General features: G+C 38.1%; 1 protein-coding gene across 23 annotated transcripts in view; it reads right to left on the bottom strand.

Moving 5' to 3' along the window:
• Ubap2l (ubiquitin associated protein 2 like) overlaps positions 1-15928 on the bottom strand; it is a 55649-nt gene that overhangs the window by 30263 nt on the left and 9458 nt on the right. For 9 of the 23 annotated variants that reach the window (XM_050166298.1, XM_050166297.1, XM_050166294.1 and 6 more), the window contains exons 5-10: positions 14780-14948; positions 14287-14382; positions 10099-10144; positions 9359-9471; positions 3699-3751; positions 1816-1901 (exon numbers count right to left, since the gene is read on the bottom strand). In XM_050166298.1, coding sequence (XP_050022255.1) covers positions 1816-1901; positions 3699-3751; positions 9359-9471; positions 10099-10144; positions 14287-14382; positions 14780-14948 — 563 coding nt within the window. Of the gene's footprint in view, positions 1-1815; positions 1902-3698; positions 3752-6325; positions 6386-9358; positions 9472-10098; positions 10145-14286; positions 14383-14746; positions 14949-15928 lie in introns of all 23 variants that reach the window. The other 14 variants (XM_050166288.1, XM_050166281.1, XM_050166280.1 and 11 more) reach the window with 3 other exon arrangements.

Genomic DNA, 15928 nt, shown 5'->3' on the forward strand with positions numbered 1-15928 from the left:
AAGAAGAAGAAGAAGAAAGAAAAGAAAAAACTCTCAAGACACTATCCAAGAAGCTTCTTTCAACAGCACCTGAGTTTATGCTCAAGTAGTGACCCAGGATAATGTAAGGATAAGTATGACCACTAGAAAACTAAAATTGAAAGACAGAATATTCAGCTTATTCAAGTTCTATCCATGTCCTAGGGAGGAGAATGAACTATAAATTAAAATACCAATGGCCAATGGCATAGCAAATTCTACTTAAATTAGTTAAGCATCTATTAAAAACTCAAAAATAGATTTAGAGAGTTTCTAGAAGTCTGAAGAGATGCTTGTTTGTACCACTAGACACATACACAAACATGCTTACACATTCATTCTGTCTTTCACTGCCCTGTATAGTATTTCTCCATTTGGCTATTTCTGAGATTGTAATAAAATAGTGAATAAGTAAAACATTTTACTGAATTGAGTCGTGACAGTGAATTATCAAACCTGAGGAAGATCATGGGAACCTGAGTTTGTAACTGGCAAGTAGACTACTGAGGTTCAAAGGTAGGTCAGTCTTAAAGGGCAGAGACCTCAAGCTTTTTGGTCTATATAAACTGGCTAGTTACAAACTAAAACTCCTGAACACTGAACAAGTATCACAGATTTGCACAATTGTTGGGAATAATAACATGCATTTGGTTACAGAAAAAAATACAGTATTATTTCTTTTGATGACATTCCCAACATTCTATTCCTCTTATCCCTCTCTCTTTATGTTTGTGTACAACATGCATAACCAGTGCCCACAGAAGCCAGAAGAGTGCTTCAGAAACCCTGGAACTGGAGAATAGGTTGTGAACAAGCCCTCAAGAGCTTTTAACCAATGAGCCATCTCTCTCTCCAGTCCTGTTAAACTTTTTTGTTTATCGTTGCTGTTTTGGAGACAGCTCTGTGGACCAGGCAGTCCTCTAACTCAGAACTCTGCCTGCCTCTGCCTCCCAAGCACTGGAATTAAAGACAAGTACCACCACACAGCTCTCTAACAATTTGAGTCATTTTTAGATTACTTATAATGTCTAATGAAGTGTGCATATGTTCAATGCAGATATGGCTCTTTTTCATTTCTCTTTTTCTTTCTGGAGACAAGGTTTCTCTGTGTAGCCCTGGCTGTCCTGGAACTCACTCTGTAAACTAGTTTGCCCTCAAACTCAGAGATTCACCTGCCTCTGCCTCCCAAGGGCTGGATTAAAGGCATGCACCTCCCTGCCCAGCCATCTCAGTATTTTGAAACTATGGTTAGTTGACTACACAGATGAAGAACCCACAAATACAGAGCTTGAACTGTTCTTAATGACCTGAGTAAAGAGAATTATTGTAAGCTACTAAATATTGCTGCAAAATTCAAAATTACATTAAAAATTTTCTTAACTCTTCTTTCCCTGGTTTATTTTGAAACAAGTTACATACTCAAAGCTGGTTATAAGACTGACTGATCTATGTAATTGAAGAACTATTTTAGGTTGGCGACTATAAAGATGGCTCAGTGGTTAAGTAAAAGCAGTTGATGCTTTTTTAGGACTCAAGTTCAGTTCACTGCACCTGTATCTTACAGCTCAAAACTAATTATATCTTCAACTGTAAGGGAGATCTGGCACCCCCTTCTGGCCTCCATAAACACCCACATATGTGGCACACACATGTAAAGATAAAATTAACTATTTTAGGGATGAACCAAGTTTGATACTACAGCACATGAACTTCTATTTAGTACACTAAAATCTCTTAAATCCAACAAAAGGAACCTATGTGTTTTTAAAAAGATACTCAATTTTACTACACACTTGCCTCTGACCAGCAGTGATTGTCACATTCTCCGCAGGCAGAGGTACTGAAGACACATTAGAGGCAGTAAAGATCTTGGTTTCAGAAAGCTGGAAAGAGAGTAATCAGTTACTTCTGGTGTCAGAAAGGTTAAAGACAGAAATTTGCCGCAGGTAATGTAAATTCAACACCAAGAAAAAGGGAAAAACTGTACGAAAAGACTATCTACCCTAAGGAATCCTGAATGAATTGATATCAAGTCTACTTGACAGCTTTAACCAAGCAAAGAACAGAATAAAGAAATGCAATTAAGACATAGTCACATCATACACATACTCAACTCACAGGAAGGATCTCTGTGCTAGTAAAATATATTGAGAAAATTTCTTTTTATTTTTTTCATTACAAATCCCAATTCCTACCTCTACCCAAAGGACATTTATCTTCCACCATTTTCTCTCTCTCATTGAAAGGAAAAGCATGACCAAGACGAAGAAAGAAATAAGATTAATTGCTGGCTATTAAGAGTTCAGGTCCAAGTGTTGGTCAAGAAATATCTTTTCAGGAATTTTAATTATATTCAACTTTTGCACTGACTATATTAGACTTCTGAAGACTATAATTAGGTAATCAATTACAGGGGCTGACTCTTCCTTCTAAGAGTTGACTTAGGTTTATTTGGATTCCTGATTTTAAATCTCTAATAAACAGAAAACCCACTGTTTCCCAAATATAACTCTTACTAACATAACCAAATTTTAGAAAATAGAACTTGTTCATATTCACAGAGCAGATTAGCACAGCTATAAAGACAGGTAGATCTCTGTGAGTTCTGGGAGAGCCTGGTTTACATTGAAGGTCTGCCTTAAAAAAAATAACAAAAAAAAAATTATATATATCCATCCATCCATCCAGGCAGTGGTGGCACACGCCTTTAATCCAAGCACTTGGGAGGCAGAAGAAGGTGGATCTCTGAGTCTCTGAGTTCAAGGCCAGCCATGGCTACACAGAGAAACCTTGACTCAAAACAAAAAAGAAAAATCATTAACCTTTGATGCTGTTAACACTGGAATTTTTAGGAACCTAAGACTGACAATCAAAATAATCTGACAAAGCTACCTTACCTACCAATATAAAGGGAAGCAGATTTAAAATACTAAAATAAGTTTATCCATAATCACTGAAAACAATTTCCAAGTAAAAGTTTGACTGTGACCAGAAAACATAAAATTCGTTTACTTAGGTAACACTAATGAAAATTCTTTACAAACCAATCATCTGCGAGTTTTCCAAGTTGAGTCAAGCTGGCAAAAAGTTAACTGGATAGTCATTTCAATTGCAGAATTAGAGTCTCATGGTCAATGAACAGACTGAATGCTTGAGGCTTAGATAACATAAATCTCTATTTGTTGCCAATTCATTATAGGACTTAATAACAAATAATACAACTTCAAGTAGGTTGTATGCCATCAGCAGCTGTTAGTCAATGTACTACCCCTACTATCTGCCTAACTAAAAACAATTTTTTGCAGTGATGGGATTTGAATGCAAGATTTCACACATACTAGTCAAGCATTCTACCACTTAGCTTGTTCCCAGTCCTAATTCCATTGTTGGTACCCTACCCAACCACTCTATCTTCCTGGGTCAATCTGAGAATCAGGTATTGGACTTACACACCTGAACTTGCCCTTTCCATAGTGTGGTTCCAGAGTCCTGTCCATGCCCAGTCTCCTTCATATAACATATGTGAAATGTTCTGGCTCAGAACACTATTTTGGATGTAAAAGTTTTAGGTCAGAATCTTAGAAGTGCATTTTACAAAGTAGAATCACATCCATTTTCTATCCCTAAACATGACTTAGGGATAGAACATATTAGGTAAGGCACAGACCAGGAATACCTACATCTTCATTCCAATCTTCAGTTCCCCACTCTTCTGTTGCAGTTCTCCATGCACCTAGGAATTTAAAAAAAAAAAAAAGGCAAAATAAATTTAAGTGTCATTATAAAACATGTTCAGACAACACTACTACATTAACATTTTGACAAGCAATAGTATGATTAGAATTTAGTAATCAGATAGAATTTGTTGACTTCAGAAGTAGGGAAAGACTACATAGAAACACCAAATAAAAAGGGCTTTAATAAGATTATGATTATTTCATAGCCACTTTCAGTTGGGTTACAGAGCTGCAACAGGAGTTGAAGAAACAGATAAAAGAACACACTATAAATACACATACATACATACACACATCTAAGACCCTTTCCTACCTCCATCCCACAAGACTCAGCATGCCATGCAGTATCTTTAAGGACCTCAGCTTTGTCTTAGTGGCCGTTTAATGAGATGGTTGCAACTAATCCAAACCAGAACATGCAAGCTACATCTACTTATTTTGTATAAAACAAACAAATAACAACAAAAACCAAGGTAATCTAAAGAGAAATAATACCAATGGTAGAGAACTATAAAAGGTTGACATACGTGTAGTGAAAGGGGAATGAGTAGGTTTGAAAGCTGAACATAAGACACACAAAAAGACCTATCTGCTACTAGAAATGAACAACAACAGCTCAGTCATCACAAGTCAAGTTCTTAAGCCATATTACTGGTTTAAACCAGATAACTCTAGGGAACTCTACATAGACTTGCTTCTTTGGGAGATAAAAGACAAAATTAAATCAAACACGTATATCAGTTACTGTTCTAATCCTACTTGTAGAGACTATAGAATTTGACCTGCCAAGGTCATTGCACATTTTCCTCTTATTTTAAGCTGAAAGTGTACACTGAAAATTTCTATGTACAATCAACCCACTTCTGTATACTTTACCTGGCACCTTTGTTGTGTTTTGGTGTGTGTGTGTATGTGTGCATTGTGTCTATGTTCACATGTGCAAACACGTTTCTGCTGGTAGGTGTTCAGATGAATGTGGAAGCTAGAAGTTGATTTCATGTATCTTTCCCTATCACTATGTTTTTACTAAGGCAGGGTTTCTAGCTCGACCAGAAGCTGAGCATGTTGGGTAGTCCAGCTTAAACTTGCACTGGGGATCCCACCTCCTCCTCTCAAGTTCTGGGTTATATGCAGGCCTCTACATCTGCCTGATTTTGACGTGGGTGCTGGGGATCCAAACGCCAGTTCTCATGTTTGAAAAGCAAGAGCGTTATACATTCTCTAACACTCCTTATCCTCAGAATTTTTGTCTCACATATAATGAGAAAAAAATATGACATTTTTGAAAAATAGGATTCTTCCCTTCTACTAAAAGACTAATGTAAGAATATATCTGTACCAGAAACTAGAACTTACTCTTTTCTTTTTTAACTCTAGAACTCAAAATATATAGAGTAAGTCTTGAAGCCTATCTAAAGAAAGGTTCTACAAGAACTAACAAATAATTGCTGGACATGATGGCAAATTCCTTTAATATCACAAGTCAGGAGGTTGAGAATCTTTTTAAGTTCTAGGGCAGTCTATTCTACATAGCAAATTCCAGGCCAGCCCAAGCTGCACAGTAAGACCCTGTCTCAATAAAATAAAAAATTTCAAGCTAAAAATAAGAAATAATTAACAAATAGTTGAGTATGCCTCCTCCCAGTACACGGACGGTGATGCAAGAACATCCAAAACTGGACAGTATGAGGCAAGGAAAGATGATAAAGTCTCTATGCAAGCATGAGAACCTGAGTTCAATTCTCAACAACCACATAGAAGTTGGGTACAGAGTTGGCATTTGGCTCAATGGGAGATGATTTGCTTAACATCACAAAAACAAAACCAAGCATGAGACTAATGCTGTAGCAGGGAGGCAAAAAAAAATTACTAGAGCTTGCTGGACAGCGACAGAATGAAGAACCCAACAGTGACCTCCGGGCTTCATGTGCACACATTTACACATGCAGACAGACAAAATGTGTATGCACACAAGTTTTGAGGTCAATCTAGTCTACACAGTAAAATCCCACCTTATTAAGGGGGGAAAAAAAGGAAAAAAGTAATGACACCGGAAGAAAAAAAAAACTAAAAATTTCAAAGCACTACAGAGAAATACAAATCACAAATCATATCCTCTCACTTGGGGGTTCTTTTCTTTCTCCTCATTGACACCTGTGCTAACCCAAAGGAGTTAGCACTTAACGTAATCCTGACTAAAAAGTTGCCTAAACTAGATGATTTGTGCAAGAATTTTCTTTCTACACTCTGGTTAATTGATGTGATAGGAAACATACAAAAACTAGTGCTTGATGCTTTCTTGTACTGGAAGTATAATCATGGATAAGGAAGCCAGGAACAGCAAGATGAAATGTTCTACAAAGATTCAAGTTTACATTCTCACAGGACAAAGCTCAGGCAATGTAAATGCCAAATATTTACGAAACAAATATATTTTGGGGAGGGAAAAGTGGGCACAGAAAATGAAAGAAAAAGGCAGAAAGACAGAAAAATGACATATCCACAGATATTTCAGTTCATAAAAATCTATAAAAATATCCGGGGCAATTAGGCGCCTGGATGTATCATACCAGGAGCAGTCTCAAATTTTCGGGGATAATTTGACCCCTCAACCCCAATGAAATCAAGTCCTGAAACAAAAAAGAAAAGAAAAGAAAAACAACCAGTGAAATTTTGCTTGTGAATGAGAACATCTGCCCCCAATACATAATTCCCATTGTACCTGTGGATATTTTAAGGGTAGATTTGAATTATTTCTTAAATTAAAAAAGGAATTTGAAGTTTGTTCTATGAAAACATAAAAGAGATCATGCATAAAGGTATGTCACATCATGAAGTTGACAAAAGGAGCTTATGAAGCTACCACCAGTTCTTTGCACCAAGATGACAGTGGCATCACCGATCATTTCATTCTAGATTTATGACTCCAGACTTCAAATATCTGATCTTTTCTAATCATTACAACAGTCCTTGTTTACTAACCAGATTCTTAGTTAAAGATACTTATGGATAATGACTGGGAATCATTTCTTCCTCACCCCCGTCCCTGATACATATACACACACACACACACACACACACACACACACACACACACACACACCTCTCTTAAGTTTTCTATTCTAAACTAAAAGACAGTCACTTCATTTCCACTATCTCTTCTTCCCAAGATTAAAAAGCTAAATATTCAAGAATACACTATAACTAAAAACGAGTAATGTTTTATTCTATTGAGACAGCTACCAGTGGCTCTACAAAACTAATAAATGAATAAAGAACAAGTCTAAAGTCTATACAATGTATTAAGTGAAAACATCATTTTATAGCCAATTGATAGGAAAACCTAATAAGATGACCACAATTTTTCAGTACCTCAACTTTGCCTTCAAGACCCATGGTAAATATTAAAACTTTTTGAAAGTCTGGAAGATGCCTCCATGACTAAGAACACTGGCCTCTTCCAGAGGAACAAGTTTCAATTTCCAGCACCCACATAGCAGTAAATAACTATCCAATCTCCAGTTCTAAGAGATCTAACTAACACCATTTTCTGGACTCTACAGGCAAAAAAACACACATACTGTACATACATACATACAAACAAAACACTCAAAACATTTATATATTTATATATGTATATGCATATATGTATGTGTGTACACACATATACACACACATGGTAAAATTTTAAAATTTTAATGGTAACATGTCAACAAACAAATTTCAGGCCCCTGTTAAACCGAGACCTCTTTTTTTTTTTTTTTTTTTCTTTTTGAGACAGGGTTTCCTGGAACTCAATTTGTAGACCAGGCTGGCCTCGAACTCAAGAGATCTACTTGCCTCTTCCTCCCGAATGCTAGGACTAATGGCGTGTGCCACCATCACACGGCCGGACCTTTTTATAAACAGGAAAAAAACAAGCTCCCGTGTGTCAGCTCAGACAGGAAAAGTTAGATGACATTAAAAAAAAAGAGAAGGCACTCGAGAGGCCAAGGACAATGCTCTTGTTGAGCACGCACACTCCACTGGTTCAATCCCCAGCACCATGAAGATATCAAACAAAACAAAAGCTAAGACATTCTTAAAGATTCTGGAGCTGCTCTCATTAAACAGCACATTGTCTTTTGCCATTGAACATAACTTGGTGTATCCCATAAGCCTAAACATATCATTAAACATTTACATGATACCTAGATGAGGTACAAAAGTCAGCCAGAAAATGTGGTTTTATTCAAATCCTATAAATACTCTAACAAGTGACCACTTAATGGAAAACTAGAAGTACTCTTCTAGATATGATACTAAGATACATGAAAAAATGAAAATTAAAAAAAAAAAGGACATTCCAAACTGGATATTGTGGTACACACTTTTAATCCTAGCACTCTGGAGGCAGAGACAGGCAGATCTCTGTGAAATGAGACTGGTCTATAGGGTGAGTGCCAGGACAGCCAAGGCTACATGGAGAACATGTCTCAAAAAACAAAAAACAAATAAATAAAACCTTAGGGGAAATAAGGAAATATTTCTATTTTATTATCAGAAAACAAATCAATAGTGTTGACTTTGATTCTGAGTCCTGTTGATCTTGACAATAAGTAACTTAATTGGTTTAATTATACACAAAAGATGAAACTACTCTAATAAAGAACACTAAAGGAAATACATTCAGAGATAGAAGTAGCCATATGAAATAATGCAAAGAATATAAGGTTTTAGAGTCAAATAGTTCTGAATTCAAATACAAGTAAATTCATAATCTCTTTTTCAGTCTTAAGCTTTATCATTAAGATGGTGATGATAAAGTCTCTTTTAAAGCCAGTTATAGTGTATGCACCTATATATAATTCCTGGACAGGTGGAGGCAGGAAGACCAGGAGTTCATTCAAAGCATCCTCAGTTACACAGTTTATAGCAGGAGATCTAGTCTTGTCAATAACAAAATGCACAAAATTTCTTAAGCGAGGACTGATATCAGGTCAGGTGTAATGACTGACACACCTCTATCATGCCAGCACTTAGGAAGCGAAATCAAAAAAATGAGTTCCAGGCCAGCTTGCAAGTATGTTAAAAACAAAACAATAATAAGGGGGAAGAGGAAGCACAACACCATGCTGGTTACTTCATAAAACAGTAATCAAGATATGTTAACAAAACCATGGCTAAGCAAAAATATAGACATTAACATTTATATAACTCTTCATCCCTATATCATCATCTCTATTTCAGGTCTTAAAAATTACACTTCGAGTTTTTTGGTCTTGTTTTTTCTATTTTGCCTTTTGAGACACGGTTTCTCTGTTCATCCCTGGCTGTGCTGGTAATCATTATGTGGACCAGGCTGGCCTTAAACTCAAGAGATCTACCTGCTCCTGCCTCTAAAGTGCTGTAATTAAAGGGGTGTGTACCACCACTGTCTGGGTGCTCTCTGCCTTTAAATCTAAGTATAACCTTAAAATAAGATAACAGAAATGATTCAAATAAAGTTATTTCCAGGACTGAGTACATCTTCATGGTAGAGCATTTACCCATTATGCACAGCCCCTGATTTTTGAATCCACAGCACCATGCCAAAAAATCCCAAAGACAGAAAAGTCACTCACTTGTTCCATCATCTGGTTCAAAGTGGCCAGTGTTGTTCCATGTATTGCCACTACTATTGCCATAGTTATCATCAGTATTGGTTGGCTCTGCGTAATCAGCTGGGTTAAAGGTTCTGGGGGAAAAAAGAAAGCTTTTGAATTTCTAACTGCATTAGCAGATTCAACAAATGTTAACTCAAATAAAACAATCAGAATAAAACTATTTGCTTCCAGCCGGGCGGTGGTGGCGCACGCCTTTAATCCCAGCACTCGGGAGGCAGAGACAGGCGAATCTTTGGGAGTTCGAGGCCAGCCTGGTCTACAAGAGCTAGTTCCGGGATGGTCACCAAAGCTACAGAGAAACCCTGTCTCGAAAAACCAAAAAAAAAAAAAACTATTTGCTTCCTAAGGGAGATGAGGAGTTACTTCACTGTCCTTTCTATAATCTCACTTGCTTGTTTTTCTTATCAGCCAATGCAAAATAACAAAGCTAAGCTATCTATATACAGCTGGTAAATGCCTGAATCTGAGAAAAGAGCACAAATCTACACTTTTTTATTCATCTACAAATCAACCAGGTATCATAGTACATCTCTATAATACCACCATTTGGGAGGCTGAGGCAAAGAGGACTGTGAGCTTAAAGCCAGCTCAGGTTAGTAAGAAAGCAGAGCTCTCTTCAAAAAGCAAGTCTACAAACATTCTGATCTCATTTTGGCTAAGATTCTTAGGGTGAAAAATTAGAAATCAATGAAACTTACCCCATTCCTTGAGCAGAAAACCTTCCCCCTCTCCTACCAGAGCTACCTGCAGAAAAAATAGGCATATTTTAAAAGTTGATACTGAACACCTAACCAGCCCAGAAACAAAAAAAGCAAGTGATTGCTACCAAATTTTCTTTCATTCAGTCCTATGGAACACACTAGTTAATTTAAACCGGGACAATTATTACTGTCAACAGCTGTTTATTTGCTGCTTAAAAGTCTTTGACTGCTGAGTCTTAGGCTAGGGAGACCTAGCAAAGTGTTTGACATCCACGCATAAGAACCTCAATCTGATGGATCCCTGGGATTCACTGACCAGTCAAACAGACTACTAGTGAGCTCCAGGCCAATGAAAACCTGCTTCAACAACAACAAAAAAAAGACCAAGGTGCTTCGATTGGTCCAGCAAGAAAGCAAGAAAAATTCTGTGTCACTTTTGGCTGATAGGAGCTGTTCCTAAACTGGGTTTATGAAATTGCAACTGACAATTCTGAATCAGTGGGTCTGAATGTACAGGAGAGATGAGAAACAGTGCTAATCACCCACCACCTTGAGTCTTTTGTGGACTCTCCATTATCAATGAAGCACTAAGAATAAATAGATGCTGTGTGCATATGTTGTGAAGTGTACATAGAGAACAATTTCCCAAATAACTTTGCAAACTTTTCAAAAAGTAGAAAATTCACCCAAAATACAAAGTAGGACTGTTTAAGATGAAGCAACAGTAAGTGAAGAGAAACAAAAGGGAGAAAGAGGCCAATTAAAACCAGAGCTTTCTACCAAAGCTTACTAGAGCCAAACTCAGAACATATGTAACAAAAGTGTATCATCTTTACAAGTTTTGAAATTAATCTTGAACCCAAAGTTGTTTTGGTTTTCTGTTTGTTCATTGGTTTTTGTGCAAATTTTCTCCTACAATGTCTCATTAACAGATAACATAATTGATGTTATTCAGAAAAAAATGGCCAGAGGTGGCTGACAACAGCACTGAAGACCTTAGAGAAGCAATTTTGAAACCCCCTCTGACCCAGTGGTGGTGGTGGTGGTGTTTTGGTCAAAATCTGGTAAAATAAGCAGACTGCCATGCTTATCCATGAATGTGAATTTAGTCAAACTCAGTGCAAGGTATCAAACCCAATGCATGCTAGGCCAGCCTTGCCATTAAGCCAAATGACCAACCATCCAGGTGACTTTTTTGACTGCTTAAAAAAAAATATTTATTTTTATTTGATTATTCTTCAGAAACATGGTCTCACTATATACATACAGTCTTGCCAGGACTGAACATGTAAATGGAACACCATTCCAAAGTTTTTATATGTGCATCACGCATGTGCGAGAAGAGCTTGAGAAGGTCAAAGCAAGCATGAGATCTCCTAAAACAGGAGTTACAAATGGTTGTGAGGTACTAAGTGGATGCTGGGACCAGAACCCAAGTTCTCTGGTGGTGTGGGAGGTTCTTCTATGTGTTTCTTTGATTGGCTAATGAATAAAGGTTTTGGGCCTAAAGTAGAGCTATAGAAAAACAGAGCTAGGAGAGGAAAACTAAATGGAATGCTGGGAGGAAGAAGGCAGAGACAAGAGACACCATGGATCTGTGGCAGGAAGTAAATGCGCTGAAACTTTGCTGGTAGACCATGACCTCGTGGTGATATACAGATTAATAGAAATGGGTTAAATTAAGATGTAAGAGTTAGCCATTAAGAAGCGAGAGCTAATAGTCGGGCGGTGGTGGCGCACACCTTTAATCCCAGCACTTGGGAGGCAGAGGCAGGCGGATCTCTGTGAGTTAGAGGCCAGCCTGGTCTACAAGAGCTAGTTCCAGGACAGGAACCAAAAGCTACGGAGAAACCCTGTCTCAAAAAAAAAAAAAAAAAAGTGAGAGCTAATGGACCAAGCAGTGATTTAATGAATACAGTTTAGTTTCTGTGTAATTATTTTGGGGCTGGGTGGCCAGGACAAAAAAAAAGCAGCCTCCATGTTACACTATGCAAGAACAGCAAACACTCTTCAACACCAGTTTTGGTTTTGTTTTGTTTTTTTTTTTTTGACTTTTTACAGGAAGCATTTCTGATGCTTACTGATAAAAAGCTGAGGGGCTTTTCTTTTTCTTTTAAGAATTTTAATTTTTCTTTCCTTACCAGCACTATGTCTCCTTATTTCTTTAATGTGGTATTTCTGAAATGTGTTAAGAATAGTTTATGGTCCATAATAATTTGTTTCATCTTTAACAACCAAGTCAACTGTGTTGATATAATTGGAGTGGAATAATTGGTAAGTCTGCCTAAGCTATTACAATAATTACTTAGTAAAGGGCATTAAAAGTCTGAACGTATCAAGGCATGGTAGCACACCATCTGCAGTTCTAACACTCAGGAAGCAGAAACAGGTTAATCTCTGTGCGTTTCAGGCCCCAGCCTGGTCTATATAGCCAGGGACTGCATAGTGAGACCTAGTCTCAAAAACAAACAAACAAACAAAAAAAAAAAAAAAAGTAAAAACTTACTAGAGAACACAAGTCTTAAAACCAGAAAAAGGTTGGGTGGTGGTGGCTCACGTCTTTAATCCAGCACTGGGAAGGCAGAAGTAGGTGGATCTCTGTGACTTTGAGGCCAGCCTGGTCTACAAGAGATAGTTCTAGGACAGGCTCCAAAACTAAAGAGAACCCATGTTCGAAAAAAAAAACAAAACAAACAAACAGGAATAGTGAGATGGCTCAATGGAGTAGAAATATTTGTTGCCAAATCTAATGAGTTGCATTTAATCCTCAGGACTCAATTGTGGAAAGAGAGTTCCTCAGCCATTCACCTATGTGTCACACATATATGCACACAAAATAAATAAAAATGTAATTAAATGATTTTATATTACTTAACATGGGGTAAGATGGTGGGGCAGACCTTGAGCTGGGAAGTAATGGAGTGACATTTACCAGCAGTTCCCAGCCACAAGGAAAAAAGGTCTTAAAGCCATATGCATTTTAAGTCACTTTTTCAACACTATCCTAAATAAATAAATAATCATTCATTTAAAATTTATGGATTGGTTACAATGGTACTTTGAAGGCCAGGCACTGATGGTGCATGCCTTTAATCTCAGCACTCAGGAGGGAAAGGCAGACAGATCTCTTGAGTTCAAGACCAGCTTGATCTACAAAGTAAATTCAAAGATACAGAGAAATCCTGCCTCGAAAAAACAAGTAAATAAAGACAAAATAATGCTACTTTTAACATTAAATGGAAATTGTTCAGTGGTTAAGAGTGCTTCCTGCCTTTATAGAAGATCTGGGTTTGGTTTCCAGAACCTACAGTAGTTCCTATCAGTCTGTAATTGTAAATCTAGATCTGACGCCCTCTACTGTGGTTATAACTCAAGGTTAGAGTTCTTGCTCAGCATATACAAGCAAAATAAAAAAACAGAAAAACAAACAAAAAACCCTTTAGTCATCTCTCAGAAACTTTGAACAGAGTCAAAGAAATGGGTAGGAGAAAGAAGCAGAGTGAAAAAAGAAATTTAGAATCCCTGAACGCACTGTTTATCATCATGCAAATATAATCTTTCTTGGGGAGGGGGGGAGAAAGGTTTAATAAAGGCCTAAAAGACAAGACCTCCTGAGTAAATTGGGAGTGTGGGGAGCAGAAGGGAGAGTGTAAGAGGAGAGGGAAGAGAGTGAAGGGAGTAGGGAAAACTGCATAGCTCATTTAAAAACAATAAATAGGGCTGGAGAGATGACTCAGAGGTTAAGGGCATTGCCTACTCCTCCAAAGGTCCTGAGTTCAATTCCCAGCAACCACATGGTGGCTCACAACCATCTGTAATGAGGTCTAGTGCCCTCTTCTGGCCTGTAGGCATATATGCAGACAGAATATTGTATACATAATAAATAAAATATAAAAAAATAAAAATATATAAATAGAATAACACTAAAAAAATGAAAAACTAGAAAATAAAAAGTACTTGGGGAACACTGTCACTTAAGGTTGACCTCTGGTTCCCCATCCACCAACAAACACACACACAATATGCTCATACACACTGCTGAATCTTCAAACAAGTGTATTACATAGCAAGACTAACTACTTTCTTTCCCATCCTACCCAGCACAAATATATACACTAGTACATATCTGCCTGTTAACCATACTAAGGTAAATGCCTATTTATCACCTCCCCACCAAACTGTCACCTCTGCCTCGGCCACGGCCTCTTCTGCCTCTGTCTGTGCCTCTGCCAGAAGGTCCTCCACTCTTGGTGCCATCCAATCCATTTTCCTGGCCCCGAACTGAAATATAAAACATACACAGCCAGAACAAGGTCAATGAAGATACACACTTTATATTGATATATACATAATACTGAATACAGTGTCAAGGAGACAGAACTAAGAGAGCATGACTTGGTAGGATGGAACATGAAGGTTACTAAAGAAATAGTGATGAGACACACAGAGAGCTGAGTCAAGTAACTTTACTAATGACTACATGGTTTTTTAGGGATGTATTAGTGACTGTTATAGGAAAGGCTACAGCAAAAGATGTCAAGACCTTAACAGATGGGTGGCAAGAAAAGCAAACAGGTGACATAACAGTTCCAGGGTCCTGACTAGCAGGGGCCTGACACATCCCTGGAGTCTAGACATTACTGACCCACAGCTGGTTTTGATAAAGCCCCATGCATACACTCTCGTCCACGGCTGGCACCTCTCCCTCGTCTTGGTGGCCCACCACGTCGCCGACTATAGTCTCTGTCACGGTCTCGATTTTCTTTTCCTTCTTCATTTGATTCAGTTTGTCCACCATCCTTCTGTCCTGAGACTCCTTTCTTCTTCCCAACCATCTCCCAGGAATGCTAAAGAAAGGTAGAGCACTCGTGACTGATCGATATGGACTACAAGTAGTACACCAGAGGTGAAAGCTGGTACAATTATTTTCTCAGGATCAACAGCTTAAGAAATTTTGAGCGGGGCAGTAGTGGCCCACACCTTTAATCCCAGAACTCAGGAGGCAGGTGAAGGCAGAGCTCTGAGTTCAAGGCCAGACTGGTCTACATTGTGAGTTCCAGAACATCCAGGGCTACACAAGAGAAACCCTGTCTCGAAAAAAAGAAATCTGTGTATCTATTAATTTCGGGCACCAGACTTGAGTTCTGTAAGGAAAAAGAACTACTCATTACTACTCTGATCATCTTTAGACACTGGGATTAAAGGCGTAACGCCACCATCGCCTGGCTCCTAGGTATTTTTTTTAATTTATTATGTATATAATATTCTGTCTGCATGTGTGCCTGTGGGCCAGAAGAGGGCACCAGACCTCATTACAGATGGTTGTGAGCTACCATGTGGTTGCTGGGAATTGAACTCAGGACCTTTGGAAAAGCAGGCAATGCTCTTAACCATAGAGCCATCTCTCCAGCCCCAGCCCTAGCTATTTTTGAACTCACAATGTAGACCAAACTGGCCTAGAACCTACAGATACCTGTCTGCCTGTCTACCCAGTGCTGGAATTAAAGCATGCATCACATTAAGCTCTAAAATTTTTTCTTTTTGTTGTGAGCAATATTTGATAGACTCATTAATTGATCACAGTGGTGAGAATAAGTAAATGCTGAATACTCAGCCCAAGTAGGGTATCTACAGCACCCCTCCCAAGACTGAGGGAGCATGTCAGAACATGGCTGAAAGAATGTAAAAGCCAAAGAGGATAGGACGGAGTGCTGTGAAAAGCATCTTCTGGATATGACATGGCAAGTAACCATTAACTCCTATCAGCAGTGGTGACTTGGCACAAGACTAGGTCCATCAACATTCCATCATGGATGGGAGAAGGGCT

This window comes from Alexandromys fortis, unplaced genomic scaffold (genome assembly GCF_014885135.2).
Source record: "Alexandromys fortis isolate MF-2015 unplaced genomic scaffold, M_Fortis_MF-2015_v1.1 scaffold_152, whole genome shotgun sequence".
Taxonomy (NCBI): Eukaryota; Metazoa; Chordata; class Mammalia; order Rodentia; family Cricetidae; genus Alexandromys; species Alexandromys fortis.